Source organism: Engystomops pustulosus, chromosome 8, assembly GCF_040894005.1.
Source record: "Engystomops pustulosus chromosome 8, aEngPut4.maternal, whole genome shotgun sequence".
Taxonomy (NCBI): Eukaryota; Metazoa; Chordata; class Amphibia; order Anura; family Leptodactylidae; genus Engystomops; species Engystomops pustulosus.
The window spans coordinates 94,873,250-94,891,330 of NC_092418.1; the positions used below are offsets into that span (position 1 = coordinate 94,873,250).

General features: G+C 40.7%; 1 protein-coding gene across 2 annotated transcripts in view; it reads right to left on the reverse strand.

Moving 5' to 3' along the window:
• Positions 1 to 18,081, reverse strand: part of LOC140075676 (sodium channel protein type 2 subunit alpha-like) — a 125,553-nt gene that overhangs the window by 33,653 nt on the left and 73,819 nt on the right. For both annotated transcript variants that reach the window (XM_072121838.1, XM_072121837.1), the window contains 9 exons: positions 16,720 to 16,783; positions 14,874 to 15,015; positions 13,005 to 13,211; positions 11,666 to 11,800; positions 10,260 to 10,544; positions 7,277 to 7,409; positions 4,839 to 5,080; positions 2,522 to 2,695; positions 186 to 542 (listed from right to left, as the gene is read on the reverse strand). In XM_072121838.1, coding sequence (XP_071977939.1) covers positions 186 to 542; positions 2,522 to 2,695; positions 4,839 to 5,080; positions 7,277 to 7,409; positions 10,260 to 10,544; positions 11,666 to 11,800; positions 13,005 to 13,211; positions 14,874 to 15,015; positions 16,720 to 16,783 — 1,739 coding nt within the window. The remainder of the gene's footprint in view (positions 1 to 185; positions 543 to 2,521; positions 2,696 to 4,838; positions 5,081 to 7,276; positions 7,410 to 10,259; positions 10,545 to 11,665; positions 11,801 to 13,004; positions 13,212 to 14,873; positions 15,016 to 16,719; positions 16,784 to 18,081) is intronic.

An 18,081-nucleotide genomic window follows, 5' to 3' on the forward strand; every position in this document is an offset into this window, starting at 1 on the left:
TTGGTGAGAACATGATTATTTCCTTCAAATGTTTGGTTGCTGGTTGTTTTTAGGAGCTGAATGATAGCTTATTATGGATCCTCTGTGGTGATAAGCAATTTGAAATATTTTTTGTGTCACTTCATTGGTGTGGCTAGAAAAAACAATGGGACCAATTAAAAAAACTATAACTATAAATCACTTACCACAAGATTCCCAATCACCATCACTAACAAGAACACCAGTAGGCACATGAATTGTCCCGACACCTCCATACAGTCCCACATGGTTTCGATCCATTCTCCACATAGTACTCGGAACACAATCAGGAAGGAGTGGAAGAAGTCGTTCATGTGCCAGCGAGGAAGTTTGCACTCTTCAGAGATTTTACAGACACAGTCCTTATAGTTTTTACCAAACAGCTGCATGCCGACCACAGCAAAGATGAACACGATGATGGCCAACACCAAGGTCAGGTTTCCCAGCGCACCAATAGAATTACCAATAATCTTGATCAGCATGTTAAGGGTAGGCCATGATTTGGCCAGCTTGAAGACCCGAAGCTGGAATATTTAGAATGATATTTAGAAAATATTTGAATATTTGAGTTATTTGAAAGTTAAAATATAAACATTTTCTATTTATAAAGATATAGTTTTAAAAAAAATTGGAGATTAATAATAAAAAGGATAGATTAAAGGAATAAAAAAGTTGGAGGTTCACTTTAATCTTCATCTAAATTTATGGTGTTACTCCTCCGATTCCTAGTTCCCTGCACATTCACCTTTATTATACCATAGGGTAATTTTGAAGGGTTGTTACCATTCAATGGCTCCTAACCATTGTAAATAAAAAATACAATGCAGGAGATTTATCAAAGGTGAAGAGTAAAACTAGACTGTTTATGGTACCAGATTTATTGCAGTGTCAGATGCTGGATGATAAATCTGGCATAGTTTAAAGGGAACCTACCACCACGAATCTACCTATAAAGGTATATCGGGTGGTAGGTGGATGTAAGGGACGTGAGGATAGCTCTTTTTAGAGCTAATCCTCACAACCCCGCTAACTTTTGGGAAACTTTATTGACCTAATATGTAAATTTCGTTATGCGGCTACTGGGGCGTGGAGTAGCCGGCACGAGGCTACACAGCGCGGCTACTCCACGCCCCAGTAGCCACATTACTCCTCCTACCCTGTTGTGTGCGGCGCACAGCTCCTCGTAGCTGCACGCCCTCGTCCGTCATGATGGCGTTCTGTGCATGCGCAGAACGCCGGCTGAGCAGTCCCAGCTCCGAGGCCGGAGCTACTGCGCATGCACAGTAGCTGGCTTGCCGCACACAACAGGGTAGGAGGAGTAATGTGGCTACTGGGGCGTGGAGTAGCCATGCTGTGTAGCCTCGTGCCGGCTACTCCACGCCCCAGTAGCCGCATAAAGAAATTTACATATTAGGTCAATAAAGTTTCCCAAAAGTTAGCGGGGACGTGAGGATTAGCTCTAAAAAGAGCTATCCTCACGTCCCTTACATCCACCTACCACCCGATCTACCTTTATAGGTAGATTCGTGGTGGTAGGTTCTCTTTAAGACTGCTGGGGGTGTACAGTGCCCCATCTATCAGCAAGTCTAGTTAACTCTAAGACATTTTAGCACATATGCCCTGCCTGGCATAAAATTGGGCTTTTACCTGTGACCATTAAAGCCTGAATAGGTGTAAGCTATAAAGGATGTGCTGGTGTGGGGCAGAACTGCTCTGTAGAAGCCCACTCAACCTTCACATTCCTCTATGTCCACTTGGCAAAGAGGTGGCTTAAAGGGAAAAATAATTGCAATCCCTGATGGTTTGTCAGAAATTGTGATTACTTTAAGGCTTGTACATCCGAAAATTGTCACGCAAGTCCTGATAAATCTTCCTCAATGGCTTCAGCAGGAGCCCCCCACCCGCTGGTCTAGCTGCGAAAGGAGACATATTATTTTACTTCCTTTCCTCCATGTCCACTTGGCAAAGAGGTGGCTTAAAGGGGAATATAATTGCAATCCCTGATGGTTTGTCAGAAATTGTGATTACTTCAAGGCTTGTACACCCGAACATTGTCACGCAAGTCCTAGCTGCGAAAGGAGAAATATTATTTTACTTCCTTTCATCTTGATGAAGCCATAAGCAACTTAAAATCAGAAGGACCATGACTTGAACCCTTCAAGGAAAACCCTTGTGGGTGGTGCTCGGCCTGATTGTATATGTGTTTCCATGGAAATGAATGTGATCGGTAAGGAGCACCCACTGTTTTGCATTATTTAAATGGAAAACAGAGGGTGCTTGTAACCGATGGCAGGCGTTTCTATGAAAACACATATGCAAAAGGGTTTGTCTTGCTTTTCTAAATGCAAGGTGAATGCCACATAGGGACACAGCCTTAATTTTCCCAATATATGAACTCTGACCAAACTCTGTTAAAAATTGTATGGTTTGACGCTCGCTCTGTCGGTAATTGGCCTTAAGCAGTACAAATACATTGTGGAAATCTAAAACCACATGAAATTACCAGTCTGAAGGATCGAAGAACAGAGAAGCCTCCTTTTGATTCAACACCAAGCTCCATTAAGCTAAGGCCCACAATAAATCCATCAAATATATTCCAGCCTTCCTGGAAATAATAATATGGATGCAGTGCAATCAGCTTTAATACCATTTCCGCTGTAAATATTCCCGTAAAAACCTAAGAAACAGAAAAAATTGTTTTTGACAGTAAATTATTAAAATGGTGAATTCAAGTACAACATTTTACCCAAATGTCATGGTCAATTTAACCCCTTCCCTCTGCAACCATTTTTGTGGCCATTTCACACGTAAGATGCAGTGTGATTCCACAAATCAATTCCAAAAACTTCTCTAAGGCGGAATGCTAATATGGTAGCAAAAATTTCTCTATTTAGAGTTTTTGGTCTATAATCCTCCTTATGAATCATCAAAGGAGATCTACAGAAGGATTATCTGTGTGAGGAATTAGGTAAGTAAGTTTTCTTATAAATAAAAAAAATTATCTCGGACAACCCTTGTTCAACACTACCAATGACCACTAAAAAAACTCTTTGTAAATATGAAGAGGAGGCAGGCACTACCAAAGGTATAGTGCGTCTAATAACAATGTACAAGAAGAAGGAGAAGCTGTGGATGCGTAAACCCCCCCTCTCCCCAAAAGGTAATTAAAACAGAAATCCTTATTAACAATGTAATCTGTACAAGGGCACTTGAACACCCCCCCCACATAAATACACTTAAAAACACACAGTATATACTGCGCAAAATGTCTCAGGGCAGATGTTGACTAAGCCTAAAATCCCTCCTATTAAGTGTAACCCAATGTAGACAACAGTGGGGCACATTTACTTACCTGTCCGTAGGAGTTCACTGAAATTGCATTGTCCAACGATAATGCTGTGCGCGGCGATTCATTAAGATCATGCGCCAGATATCCTGCATGTGCCGCTTCCCCGCTCAGGTCCAACAGAGTTCACTCTCTTCTTTCTGGTGCATGTAAGTGCTTGATCTTGCGACACAATTTAAAAGTTAAATCCTGCGCTCAGTCCAAATCAGTCGGATCATTCCACGGCACGCCTCACGATTTCTGTCGCATGAAAGCCAGCGCAGCCGCGCCACAATCCGAACGCGTGCGACACAATCCCCTGTTAAATACCTGTCACAGCCATGCAAAACCTGAAGACGTCGGAAAATCAGACGAAAGTGTGGCCGCGGACCCTTATTAAATAAGTCCCAATAAATCAAAATACTTGACCTATAGCAAGGACAGGTGGTAAAGAGTATAAAAAAATGTACAGATGAAGTACAGCCCAAGTGGGCATTACCATACACTGCCCCAATAAGAATCAATGTATAATGTGTACAAACGGCTCCAGCACAAAGTACGGTGAAAATAGGAGGGAGAGACATGCATTGATTCTTATTGGGGCAATGTATGGTAATGCCCACTTGGGCTGTACTTCATCTATACATTTTTTTCTACTCTTTACCACCTGTCTTTGCTTTAGGTCAAGTATTTTAACTTATTGGGGCAGATTCACTTACCCGACCGCTGGAGTTCACAGAAAGTGCATTGTCTGACGATCATGCACTGTGGCGCGATTCACTATTATCGTGCGCCCGATATCCTGCATGTGTCACTTCCCCGCTCAGGTCCGACAGATCTCACCATCTTTTTCGTGGTGCATGTAAGTGCATTGTCTTGGGACACAATTTGAATGTTAAATCCCACACTCAATCCGAATCAGTCGGATCTTCCGGCGACACGGCCCCTAAATTGTGTCACATGGAAGCCGGCGCAGCTGTGCCAAAAACCGGTCACATGCACCAAAATCCCAGCGCAGACACTTGTTAAATACCTGTGCTAGTTGTGTAATCCTCAAAAACGGTTCACAGTCCGACAAAAGTGAGCAGCGCAACCCTTAGTAAATGAACTCCATTGTCTGCTGTCCAAATGGACAATGGACAGTTTGCACAGTATATACTGTGCGTTTTTAAGTGGTTTTATGTGTTTTTTAGGTGTCCTTGTACAGATTACATAGTTAACAAAGATTATTGTTTTGATTACCTTTTTGGTTTTTTTTATACGCATCCTCTCTGCTTCTCCTTCTTCTTGTAAAATAACTCTTCGGTCATGAACCCCTTGAAAGCGTCCAAATCTACCAGGACTTTCAATGCCCCTTCCCTTCTAAAACTGTTCTGACTGCTAAAAAATAATTATGTGACTGCATTATCTAAACAATTTTAATTTTATTCCTTATAGTTCAATGCTATTACACATTATACTATTTTAGCATCATGCACAAAAAAAGGGAACCCACCTTATTTCCGACAATAAGAGTATTATTGAATTGTGGAGACATTTTGTCATGTTCCATGGCCATAAAAATCGTATTGAGGACAATGCAGATTGTGATGGCAAGGTCTGCAAATGGGTCCATCACAATGAGCTTTATGATGTCTTTGAACCTCAGCCACAGATCACAGCAGTCCCAGACTAAAAAGCACTTAGCAAATTTATACCAGCATGGAGAACACTTCTTTTGTCTTGAGTCTTCAAGTTCTGAAAACATATCACAACTTGTAAATTTGGTGTAATGTTTGATAAAATAACAAATGAAATAGTCACATGCACAGTGGATAACAGAAAGAATTTCTAGTTACATTGGGAGAATTATTAGAAGTGTCTGAGATGAAACTGTTCTAGCTGCCAATGGAAACCAATCAGAGCTCAGCTTTAGTTTTATAAACAGCTGTCGAAAAATGAAAGCTGAGCTCTGATTGGTTACCATAGGCAACTAGAGCAGTTCTGCTCGCAGACACCTGTGATAAATCTCTTGACTTTTTTAGATATTAGTTATTCCACAAGCAATAAGACACCTGTGCTTTTTTGATACTGTATATCAGACAATTCAGAACCCCTCTAGTAATCAGAACTCAGAAAATTGATTTTCTAAACTGGACAGCCCCTCAAAAGGGTTTGTATGTTAGCAAGGAGATCAGTGAGGATTTGACTGCTGGGATCAATCATAATTATAATAATTATAATAAAAATAATAATATGGGAACAGATCTCCATCAATCTGGAGTACAGGGATGCATACCTATCCTACTGCTCCATTCAATAGTACGGGAGATTTGAAAATTGCTGAGCACAGCTTGCCGGTATCTCCGGTATTCTCCGGTGTGCCAGAGATAGATAATAGCACATTGCTCTGCAATTTTCATCACTTCTTGAATGGAGAGACGGGATGCAAGGTCGTCTGGCAATTAAACCCATTAGTGAGAACAGGATGACCATTCTGCAGATTTCTAAGGGCTCTGTTCTCGTGACACCCATCGAGACCAATTTTTTGCATTTCCATTTTTCACTTTGCTCTCTCTGTAAGTCACATCTTTTTTTTCATTTTTCAGTTTACTTTCTAGTAGCAGCATTTAATATCCTTTGCCATGTACTGGGAAGCTGGAAAAAAATTCCAAATGTGGTAGAATTGGCAAAGAACACAGTTGTGCTACGTTCTGATGGGGTTTGTTTTTACAGGTCTCTTACTCCTCTTCTTTAGTCTTTGGGTCAGTACTATCATGGCGATATCAAATGTATATAGCTTAGTTATGTCTCAATACTCTTTAAAACATGAAGAAATTTAGCATAAAATGAAAACTTCTTGTGTGCTATATTCTGGTGCCCGGAACTTCTACATACAGCAGTGTACAGAGCTGTGCGAGGTGTCATTCTATGCCGGATGAGATGACATTTTTATTGATCATTTGGACAACTGGACAATCTTTTGATTGCTTTTTATTTTTATGGGAGGCAAAATGGTGAAAATATGTCAACATGAACATTTGAGTGTTTTTTTTTTTTCTGTTACGGCATTCCCATTGGAGAATAATTATTTTTATTATTTGATAAATTGGAGATTTTGGAACGTTGAGATACCCAACATGTTCAAGATTATTTTTGTTTCTATATTTTTATGTGCATTCTAGTATAAGCGGGGAGATTTGAAATTGTAGTTTTTAATTTGTTTTCATATTTTTTTCAAATGTTACATTTTTTTCACTATTATTTAAGGCTCCGGAGGGTACATGAACTTTATGAGGTCTGATCACTTAAACAATATACTGCACTTCAACTTGAGTCATTATATATTGCTTCTCTGCCTCCGGCAGACTGTAAAGCAAAGTGCTGAATGACAGCTATGGGAGCCTCTCACATGCTCCCACCAGTCATGGTAAGTGATAAGCGCCCACCAATCAGATGATATCTGTGTGGGGTGGGCTGTGTTTATGTTCATTTATGTTAATTTTTTTATTTGTGGGTGTGTTTTTTTTTTGTTGTGTGTTTTTGCCAAGTATGAATGGGACTGGACCAGCAGGTGAGTTATGGTATATAGTTTGTATATATTGTATATTATGTTTGGTTTATGTTATGTATTGTTGTTATGTTTTCTACTTTCAATTTTAATAAAAGATCTACAGGTTAACTGCCAGCACTAACCGTGACTTAAAAGCGTCTTCTGTGTAACTCAGTCTTGTGCGGAGAGGGCTCAGCTCATAAGCTCTCTCCATAAACCCATGGCAATGGGAGGATGTAGAAAAATTAAGTTTAGTACTGAACTAATTTCGACTAATGAGAACTGTTATCTAACTAGCATCCATGACCAGTTCTTTAGGTCATCTAGTTTTTAAATAGAAAACCAAGAATATTTTAAGACAAAACTATGACCTAAGAAAACTAAAGAAGACGAGGCTTTACCTTCCATTGCAGTTGTTAAAATAGTAGCAATACTTTGAGCCCTTTGTCGGAAAGTTTGGTTGTCCATCCTATCCACTGAGATTCGGTATGAGCTTCGTCTTCTTTTATTAATTTCTGTTTCTGTTGTCGTACCCTAGAAACCACCACATAGTTATACTTCAAATGTGTTTGAAAACTAATATGATAATTGTGACTGCCGAGAACACGGTAAGTTGCTCCTTTTCACTACAGTGGCCACTACAGGAGAAATATGGTATTGCATGTAAAAATGTATGGTCTGGGAATTAAAACATCTTTATATGTGGCTGGAGGGACTGTAACTATAATAAACGGTGTATACTTACCTCTCTCCGTGCTTCCGTTCCTGCTACAGCCTGAAACTTCTGTAGCAGGTGTGCGGCTGTTGTCGCCACATCACCCCGGGCATCTCTATACAAACGTAGGCCGGCAGCACAGTGGCTGCACGGAAGCACAGAGAGAGGAAATTATAAGCAGTTTATTATTTTTACAGCCCCCGAGCAATATATAATTTTCTCTTGATCCTGGACAAACCTTTTACTTACTATCCTAAAGTAATAATAACTGTATGGCCTCAATATATATCTAGGAAATAGACTTTACTGTAGTAACCTCCAAATTGGGTTGTCTTCTATTGGACCAATATTGGCTTACAGCATGGGCCCACTACCATCTATTGGTACGTTGGCAGGCCACACTGAAAGTGCATACTAGGGATGAGTGGGCCCTTTCAGGTTTGGGTTTGCTGAGTTCTGTAGAACCCGATCCTGAAAGTTTAGTTTGGGTCAGAATGCGCATCCATATCGGTAACACAAGTGGGCGCTGCAGGCACATATCGTGGGTCATGTCACCGGTATGTAAATGCCGACATCATAAGCATTCAAATATCGCAGGTGTTCTTGTCGGGGGGGGGGGGGGGAGGGGGATAAGCTTGAACGCGAGACCCTACACCACAATGTTGACCGTAGACCTGAACATTGCGGCTCCGCTTATCTCTACTGATTACATATACATTGTATTCTAAATAACAAAGGTGGTCCAAAAATCTTGTAATAATAAAGACATTTCCTATATACTGTTTTTGATACATTAAGAAATCTGGAGCTTTTATACTTCCAGTGACTCACTAATTTGAAAAGATCTTGACTATTGTAAATCTGATGCATTTTATATTGGTACATCGCACATAATTGCAGCAGGATTACCGAGGAGGAAAATGCTACACAGGGGATTGTATGCACCTTATGAAAGCAATTTCTTTCCTTGAACTGTACATTCCCCGGTGGTTCAGCTCAAATAACAATGCGCCCACACAATCCTTAAAATAAGACACTTATGGGTAGTTTGACGTCTGTTTCACCTCAGATTTTCTGACTTGCACTGTATGATTTCTAAGTAATTGATGAAGTAGAATGAGTGGCAAAATATTTCCATTGATCTTTGGAGGTGTCTAAAGAATGCACCTCTACACAAATATATGTAACAACATTCGAGAAATTTTGTGATTCAGGAATGTCCACAATTTTGTTCTGATTTAATTCATATGGCTTCATTTTTTCTCATAGAAAGTTCCATATTCTGAGTTATAAAATACAAATCTGACTTTCTGCAGTAACCACTAGAGGGAGCCGAACACTTCAATCATAGAGCTTAATAATTAATCACTACAGGTAAGATAAGTTCCCTCTATTGACAGCTACAGCACAATGGATTCTACTATTAAAATTGATTTTCTGAGTGAAAAGAATTGGAGACATATCTTTAGGATAATTCCAGAAATTAACAGATCTAGACATTCATCTACCAAGGATCCCACATTCCCCATGCTATATAATACTTTACTGCATAAAGTAAGGGAATTGGGAAGAGTTGTTTGCTATACACAGTGAAATATTTGGATGTCTATGAATCTCACTTATGAAACTTGTCTGAAGTCTAATTGTTAAATAACGAATATTAGTACCTAGAATAAGAAGTGTTTATAATTTTAAAAGGAACCTGTCATCAGGATTCACCATTAAACCTAATGACAGGTTCTCACAGAAGTCTCCATACTGTGCCCCATGCTTTTTTTTTGTATACAAATCCATTGCTTCAATCACTTTTGAGAATGTAGCTGTCACACTGACAGGGGACTCACTGGGGCACATGTATCAAACTTGTGGCTTACCTTTTTATTACAAATTTAGGCGCAAATCTACGGCTGCCCCTGTCCAAGCGTAGAACATAGCTTGGAACTGATTGCAACTTTTGGAGACTTTTTGTGACTTTCACTAAAGACCAAATGCCACATGTATCAAAAAGGAAAAAGGATACATCTGACCAGCTGAAAAGTCCCAAAAATACATCTCCCCTACTGAGTCACAAGTGGGATGATCAAGTCCTTTTTGGCCAAACTTCTGTCAGACTCAACCAACATCTCCCTCAACAACTTCATTCTCCCCACCCTCAGTAATTCTCTTCAGCCAAGTCAAGCAACATCTCCTTCGGGAACTTTTTCCACCCCACCCTCAGTAATTCTCTTCAGCCAAGTCAAGCAACATCTCCTTCGGGAACTTTTTCCTCCCCACCCTCAGTAATTCTCTTCAGCCAAGTCAAGCAACATCTCTCTCAGCTCCCATATTCCCCTTCCCTCACTCACCCAGCGACTTAACCACATAAGACTTGGAGAGTCTCCTGGAAAAGAGCCAGCTACTTTTTAAAAAATCTGATCTGAGCTATGGATTTATATAGAAGAAAAAATCATGGGGTAGTATGAAGACTTCTGTGGGAAGCTGACATTAGGTTAAATGGTGGAAACCTAATGACGGGATCCCTTATAGAAAAGTAGGACTATTGCTCATTTTTCTGCATTCTAGAGCAGTAAATCATGATCCATTTTGCAAACTGGAGAAATGCAAATCAGAAAGAAATTTACTTTAGTATAATTAAACATTCCTATTAGTTGTTGTGTCAATCCTCTTACCTCTGGGAGAAGCTCGGCTCGTGCATATGAACCACTGACCAATGAAACAACTCCATTACAGTCCACAGAACTGTGCATTTTACCGTTCCTGAGAGAAGGACTGTTCTGGCTAAGATTGCTATTTAGTCGATCTCTTCTCCCGGCCACAGATATAGAAAGGTCCCTTCTACTGTCGTTGTCTTCAAAAGTGCTATGTTCATCATCTGCAAAATCATTCTCCGAGCCTCCATCCCTGACAGGATATCTGAAGCTGAAAGCACTGCTAACGTGGATACTCGACCGTGTCTGCCAAAGATAACCACAAAAAATACACAGAATCAAAGAACAGGAACAGAAACTGACTTACAATACTCATCTCCAATAGCTGTTCAATGGGGATCACTCAACTGCCAGCGATGACTCCCAATCGCCCAATATATATTGTAGATACTGTACTTGACATGTACTATTAAGGGATGAAACCTATTTCTACAGAATAATCCCTAGTACAGAGATGGTGAACCTTTTAGGGACTGGGTGCCGAAACTACAAGCAAAATATATTTTTCACATATTTTTCACCAAGTGCCAAATGCCAATTTAAATTAACTCACAGGTTTCAAACGTATTGGCGTACTGAGGACATCAATACAGTCGAAAGAAGGAGAAATTTAGATTATTATTGTAGTTTCCCTCTAAGGTCCCTTTAACAGGATGAATCACAGGTCCGGAGAAGGGACTACAATGATAATCCAGCTCTGTCCACACCTCCTGAGTCCTCAATGGTGACCTTTGTGCTGGGTGATGGCCTGGGTGTCCACAGAGAGGGTTCTGAGTGCCACCTCTGGCACCTGTGCCATAGGTTCTCCACCACTGCCCTAGTATTACTGTGGAAGAACACCGCATATGACTACAGAAGTATGACTACATAAGAAAGTATGGAGCCCAGACCTTTAGGAGGGATCCTCAGAGGATTATAGTCATCCCTTGAATTTACCTCTCCAAATTTTTTTCCTCCAAAACTAGTTGCCATCATGGTAGAGTGCTGTCAGGATGGCAACAGGTTTTGATTAGGTACACCCATTAGGCAGTGGTCAGCTGTCACCTGGAGGAACACAAACCCTAACCCAGAGGTAACAGCCCCAGGTTGAATTTAAGTTCAGCCAAAATGGAAATTGCGAAATTGTGGATTCATGAGAAATTTCATAAATGGGTTGTTGAATAATATAGAACCTTTACCTTTATTCAAAGCTGTATAAAAATAATCACATGTTATATAAATATATTGTACTTTTGAGCCCTGGGAAGTAAGATATGTATGGAGAACCAGATTCCCATTGTTGGGTCTATGGAACAGACACCAATTTGCTGTTATCCCCTATTCTGTTGATGGTAAATAGTATAAAATCTTGCATCCTGATGCTCTACCTGCATTTCTTTGGCAAGTCCTGGGTTCATTTTGTCTTTTTCCTCCCTATTTGATAGTGCACATGAGCTCACAGAGAGATCGTCCAGGTCACCATCTTCACTTTCTTCCGTTTCTGAAATTGCTTCTAGTGCCGCCTAGAATAATTGGAGATAAGAAAGAAAGATAAAAGGTTGCTGGATTAAATGTCTATGAATCCACTAATAGGTCTGCTCAGCTCCTCCTGCTCCATAACATGCTGCCTGAAGATATGACACCATGCACAATTAGCTACTTCTGCTCTTTAACGCACTTCCTGCAGACTAGTGATGGGAAGTCCGGCTCTTCTTAGTGAGCTGGATCATTAGGTTCTGCTCACTAAGAAGAACTGGCTCTTCTGGCTCCTGAACGGCTCCCTATTAAATATATAATAGGGTGCCACAGTTCAGCCAGTAACTTCTCTCCATTCCACTTTTAACACAAATTTATTGGGTTAAAGGGGACGTGGGGAGCATGCTGCCTGTAGATAGGACACCATGTTCAATCTGCTCAGCTCCTCCTGCTCTATAACATGCTGCCTGCAGATAGGACGCCATGTATAATCTGCTCAGCTCCTCCTGCTCTATAACATGCTGCCTGCAGATAGAACGCTATGTACAATCTGGTCAGCTCCTCCTGCTCTATGACATGCTACCTGCAGATAGGACACTATGTGCAATCTGCTCAGCTCCTCCTGCTCTATAACATGCTGCCTGCAGATAGGACCCCGTGCAAAGCCAGATTAATGACATGGGACTTTTGCAAATAGTCCCATAAAAAGTCCCATAGGGGCTCATTTACTAAGGGTCCACGGACAGCATTTTCGTCGGTTTTCCCGCCTTTTTTCCGTTTTGCAACGCAATTAACAGGGTTTTTTGGCGCACGGGATCGGGGGGTGGGCAGTCGGACAACGCGTGGGATTTAAAATTCAAATTGTGTCGCAAGACACGCACTTACATGCACCGGGAAGAAGAAGGTGAACTCTGACGGACCAGAGCGGGGAAGTGACACATGCAGGATCTCGGACGCACGATCTTGGTGAATCGCGCCGGACTTCATCTCCGTCGCACCGTACGGATCGGGGATCGAGAGAGGACCGGGTAAGTAAATGTGCCCCATAGTTTCTCCAGTCCCCCGCTGGTCTATGTGCTGGGACTTTTCAATGCATTTTGAGACTTTTTGAAAAAAAAATCCCAAACAAATAACAGACTATAAGAACATTTATTAAAGGGCCAAAAACACTTTTATGAATCTTATGGGCAGAGGAGCTCCAAAGAAATACATAGAACTATCCCAAAGTTCTGCTGGTGCTTTACATTTTACCTGAGCTTCCTCCTGTTGTTTTTTAAGTGATTCCATCATTTTCTTAAACTCCTCTGCTTTCTGCTGAGCTTCTTGTAAAGTGGCCTGATTTTGCTCTTCATAAGCCATGGCGACTACTGCCAGAATTAAATTCACCAAATAAAATGAGCCCAAAAATATCACCAGCACAAAGAAGATCATGTAGGTTTTTCCCGAAGCACGGAGGGTCTGTGGGAAATAAAATCGTAATATTATAGTACTAATGATCATGTAAAATGCACTTACTTTTAATAAGCTTTTTAAAAATGTTTGTTCAGACATAAGATTTTCTTCATGGGTTTTGAGATGAAAACTCTATAGTACATTGTATAAGTAGAAGGTACGGATGACAATCCATTTGGATATTGACCAATGGAGATTTATGTTGCTGATTTTCACCATTGATTCAGCCTTCGCAACACAAAGGATTAAATCTGCCGCAAATCCACATAAATCTAAGACTTTGTTGTAAAATTGTTTACCTACAGTGAACATTTTTCAATATCCCATATGGACGTTACTGAAAAGAATGGCCCAAGTTTATTAAAACGATTGCGCCAGTTTTCTGTCTGACTTTACACAGAAAAGTTTCTGCTTTTTCGTGTATTTATAGTGTCTGCGCCAGTTTTGTGTCACAGCTGCTCTGTGTCTGCTGCAGCACAAAATTCTGCAAAGGGAACCTGTCATCAGAAATTGGCCTAATAAACCACTACCAGTATGTTGTCCAGCTTCTAGATGATGTTTCTTTCATGACCTGGTGTGCTGACATCCTCCAGAAAATCAACTTTGCAGTGAGATTTAAATTGGTTTTATGAAGCCAAGGAGGCTGAGAGTTTAACACTGAAGTCAAGCTTTCCCTGCCTTAGAATGCTCTCCTCACTGTAATTTATGGTCCTCGGTCCAGGGACATCATTGTTCAGATCTCCTGAAATCTGGTGCATAATGTCAATCACATGGCAGAAGGATTCAGAGGCAGGGAAAGCTTGACTTCAATTTTAAACTCTCCGCCTTCCTGACTTTATATATCTAACTTCAAAGTTCATTTTCAGGATGATGCCACCACACCAGGTCATGAAAGAAACATGATCTAGAAGCTGTTCAGCTGCTTGACAACATACTGGCAGTGGTTTATTAGGCCAATATCTGATAACAGGTTCCCTTTAAAGGAAATTTACCATCAAAATCAAGTATGATAAACCAGGGACACTTACTCATTGATCCATTACTGTGGTTATTTTCTCATAATTGTTATCCATGGCCTCCTTCCTTCTCAAATCAACTTTAAAATTATGTTGATGAGCTAGAAGAGCTATGGGGCGGTACCAGAGTGTCTTCATGCTCTGGCTTCACAGAATGTGCATATCTCACCATGCTTCCCCCTGCTCCCGTTGCACTTCCTACCTCAATCTGCCTGTTGTAATCTCACACAGTGGGAGGCGTGAAATGTAAAGCCAAAACACGGAGGGGTCATGTGGTACTGCCCCAAGAGCACTTCTGGCTCAGTAGCGTAATCTTAAAAGTTGATTTTAGATGGAAGGACGCCATGGATAACAGTCACTGTCTGGATCAATGAGTAAGTGTCCCTGGTTTATCATGATGGATTTTGATTGTAGTTTTTCTTTAAGTCTTTGTCTTGTGCTCCAATCAAATCCCTCTATTGAATAAGATGAGTAAAGTATATGCATGTATACTCAAGATAAATAAAAAAACATGCAATCCAATGGTATCTGGTCTACTTAATGACAGTTCACAAGTAGTACCAATAAATATGTAGTATAAAATTATTGAGAACTTAGAAACTGAAAATGAACGACCTCTAGAGGAGAAATGGGTAACATGCAATATACTTACCTTCATGTACAGCTGTTCCCAGGCGTCCTGAGTCATCAGCCGGAACAGGGATAAAAACGCCCAGCCAAAACTGTCAAAACTTGTATATCCGTAGTCAGGGTTCCTTCCCACCTTATAACATGTAAATGACTGAGGGCATTTACTAATCAAGATAAAAAATGACAAGAATAAAATATAAAAATATAGGTGGTTAAATTTCACCATCAACAAAATCGTCTCTTCAGCTTCATTCATGAACAACAGATGGCGCTATACCTAGTATATATAGTCTAAATTACAATCCAATCACACAAATATAGCAGAAAACGAAGAAAATCTAGGATTATAATCTAATACAGAGGTTGTACTATACGTCAAGGGAATCTGTCATCAGGAACCCTTAACCCCTATCTTATGGAGAATAGTGTGCACATTGCCAATGTTTTATTAAAATAAAAAAAACTTAGATTAAAGTGTACCTTTCTGTGTGCAGATCTGTGTCCCCTAGTCCCATGGGAGGGGCCAGTGAGGCCCGGGAAAGACATGTATGATGTCCTGAGGGGAGGGGGGAGTGCCAGGGGGGAGGAGATATAGGGGACATGGGAGGGGTTTTTTAATTTGAAATCAATTCATGACAGAGCGGTTTCCTGAGGGGAGGGGGGGACCACTCCTCACTGGCCCCTCCCAGTGGACAAGGGCCACAGCTTTGCATGCAGAAAGGTAAACTTTGATCATTTTATCAGACATAGCCACAAAGGTACGTTATAAAGTATTGGGGCGACCATATGGGGGCATTAAGTAGCATCAGAGCCACAAGAAGGCATCAAACAATGGTGGGCACTCTATAGTAGGGGCCTGAATAAGCGGTGTAGTATACATTTTTTGGGCCATATAGGTGATTAATTCAGTGTAGTTGGCACTACAGGACTTTTAGGTGTGTGGGGTCTCTGAGATCCCAGAGCTAAAGAGCAGCTTTCCCCCTCCAACTATTTTTCAGGAGCCGTGGAGGTTGGTTGTTATCTTTGATAGTTTTAATGTGAATTGGTGAAGGAAAGGGAGGCTTTTGGGGACAGTGACAGGAATAGGGGGGAAAATGCAATGTCCCATCTAATGCCAGGAAGAACCAAGTGCAGTAGCAAGATGGAGTGTGATGATGGTAATTCTGATGTGCTACACCACCACGTAGAAAAGGGATTGTAGGTTCTATGTGTGATGCTACCTACCTAGTGTAAGGTCTTACTAGGGAGGGGGGAGGCTGGGACAGGATGGTGGGAACCAGTGTGAGTGATAGTGTGAAGCTCGCAGCTAATCTGAGGCCGTGCTTGGCTCCTGTAGTGGGGATGTGCCTTCTTAGGACCTGGTTGTCCCTTGGGCCGGAAATTTTGGTGTTGAAAATATATTGGACTGTGGGAGCAGATAGTGGGTGGCCTGTATTTACACCTTTTTGTCATATTCTCTTTATTTAAACCATAAATATTTGTAACACAGTACACAGAACAGTAGGCTCCAATCCATCCCTTGAGGGCTACTATGCATCCTACTAAACACCAGAATCCTGGAAAGGAGGTAAGTGCTCTACTGCCCTGTTGTGGGTCTTTAACTCCATATTGGATTGATGTTCATTATTATTGTTGTGCTAAGGAACAATAAGCCCAATATAACTGTTGGGGGCATAAAAGAAGTTGCCACAACTTTGGAGATTATTTTGTGGGAGCACAACCAGAGCATCATTACTGTTTGGAACACAAACAAGACCAAGTGTTCCTGTAGGGGGCACTATTTCTTGGTATGCAATATTAACTGATGACTGGACACAAGACTATGTAAGATTAGAGCATACTTCTATCAATGTAGGATATGTTCTTACCCGGCATCTGAGCTATTTCCACAAAGCAAAGGATCCTTCTGACCTTTTATTGTATAGACATAACCTTAAAAAAATTGAAACATTTGTAACATAAAGTCTTACAAAAAGAATTATTAATTCTAGATACAATTGTATTTATTGTATGTATAAAAGTAGTTCTGGATACTAATGAATATACTTGATATTTGAGTGAATATACATTACACTGCTATACAGTATAATACTATAATATACAGATCAGGGAAGAAACTATTCACCATAATTGATAACAAATATAAGAAGATCTATTAGTAAGTGTCCCTGGGTTATTGTGATGGATTTTGATGGTAGATTTCAGGGCCGGCACCAGCACTGGTCATACCTGGTCAAGTGTCAGGGCTAGAGATAAGCGAGCACTAAAATGCTCGGGTACTCGTTATTCGAGACAAACTTTTCCAGAAGTCAATGGGAGACCCGAGCATTTTTTTGCTAAAACAGAACAGTAAAAGAACAGTGCTTAATTAAATATTCCAGATGTTTCCTGATGTTTTGCTTGTTAGAACACATTGAAATAACACTATTCTTCACTTTCCAGGTGTGCAGGCGTGTCTCCCGCTAAGTTAGGAGATGTTCGGAACATCTGGAATGTGAAGAATATTGTTCTTTCAATGTGTTCTGCACTTAAATGGTCCTGTGTTCACTGTTTTTAATGTTTTAAATTATTCTTCTATTCTTAGAATTAAAACATTAAAAACAGTGAACACAGGACCATTTAAGTGCAGAACACATTGAAAGAACACTATTCTTCACATTCCAGATGTTCCGAACATCTCCGTACCTAGCGGGAGACACGCGCGAACACCTGGAAAGTGAAGAATGGTGTTATTTCATTGTGTTCTTACAAGCAAAACATCAGGAAATATCTGGAATATTTTATTAAACAATAAAAACACTGTTCTTCACTTAATTTAATGCTCGATCGCGAGCAGGGGAAATACTCGTCCAAGTAACGAGCCGGTCCGAGTATGCTAATACTCAACCGAGCAGTATACTTGGACGAGTATACTCGCTCATCTCTAGTCAGGGCCCATAGCTTCTGGAGGGCCCACATAAGGCTGTACATAAGGAATCCATGGGGGTTAGGGGGGCTTATATAAATAATCATGAGTAGGCTGTATATAAAATAACCATGAGTAGGCTGTATGGGGTGATAAACTAGAGAATATTTTAGGGAACAGGAGACTGTTTTAGTTTCTGATTTTTTAATGCCGCCACGTGGATTCATCGCAAAGAGGCCCACAGAGGCTCTGTTGCCCAAGGGCCTACTGAAACCTGTAGCCACCCCTGGTAGATTTTCTTTAACCACTAAATAGTGAGAACTCC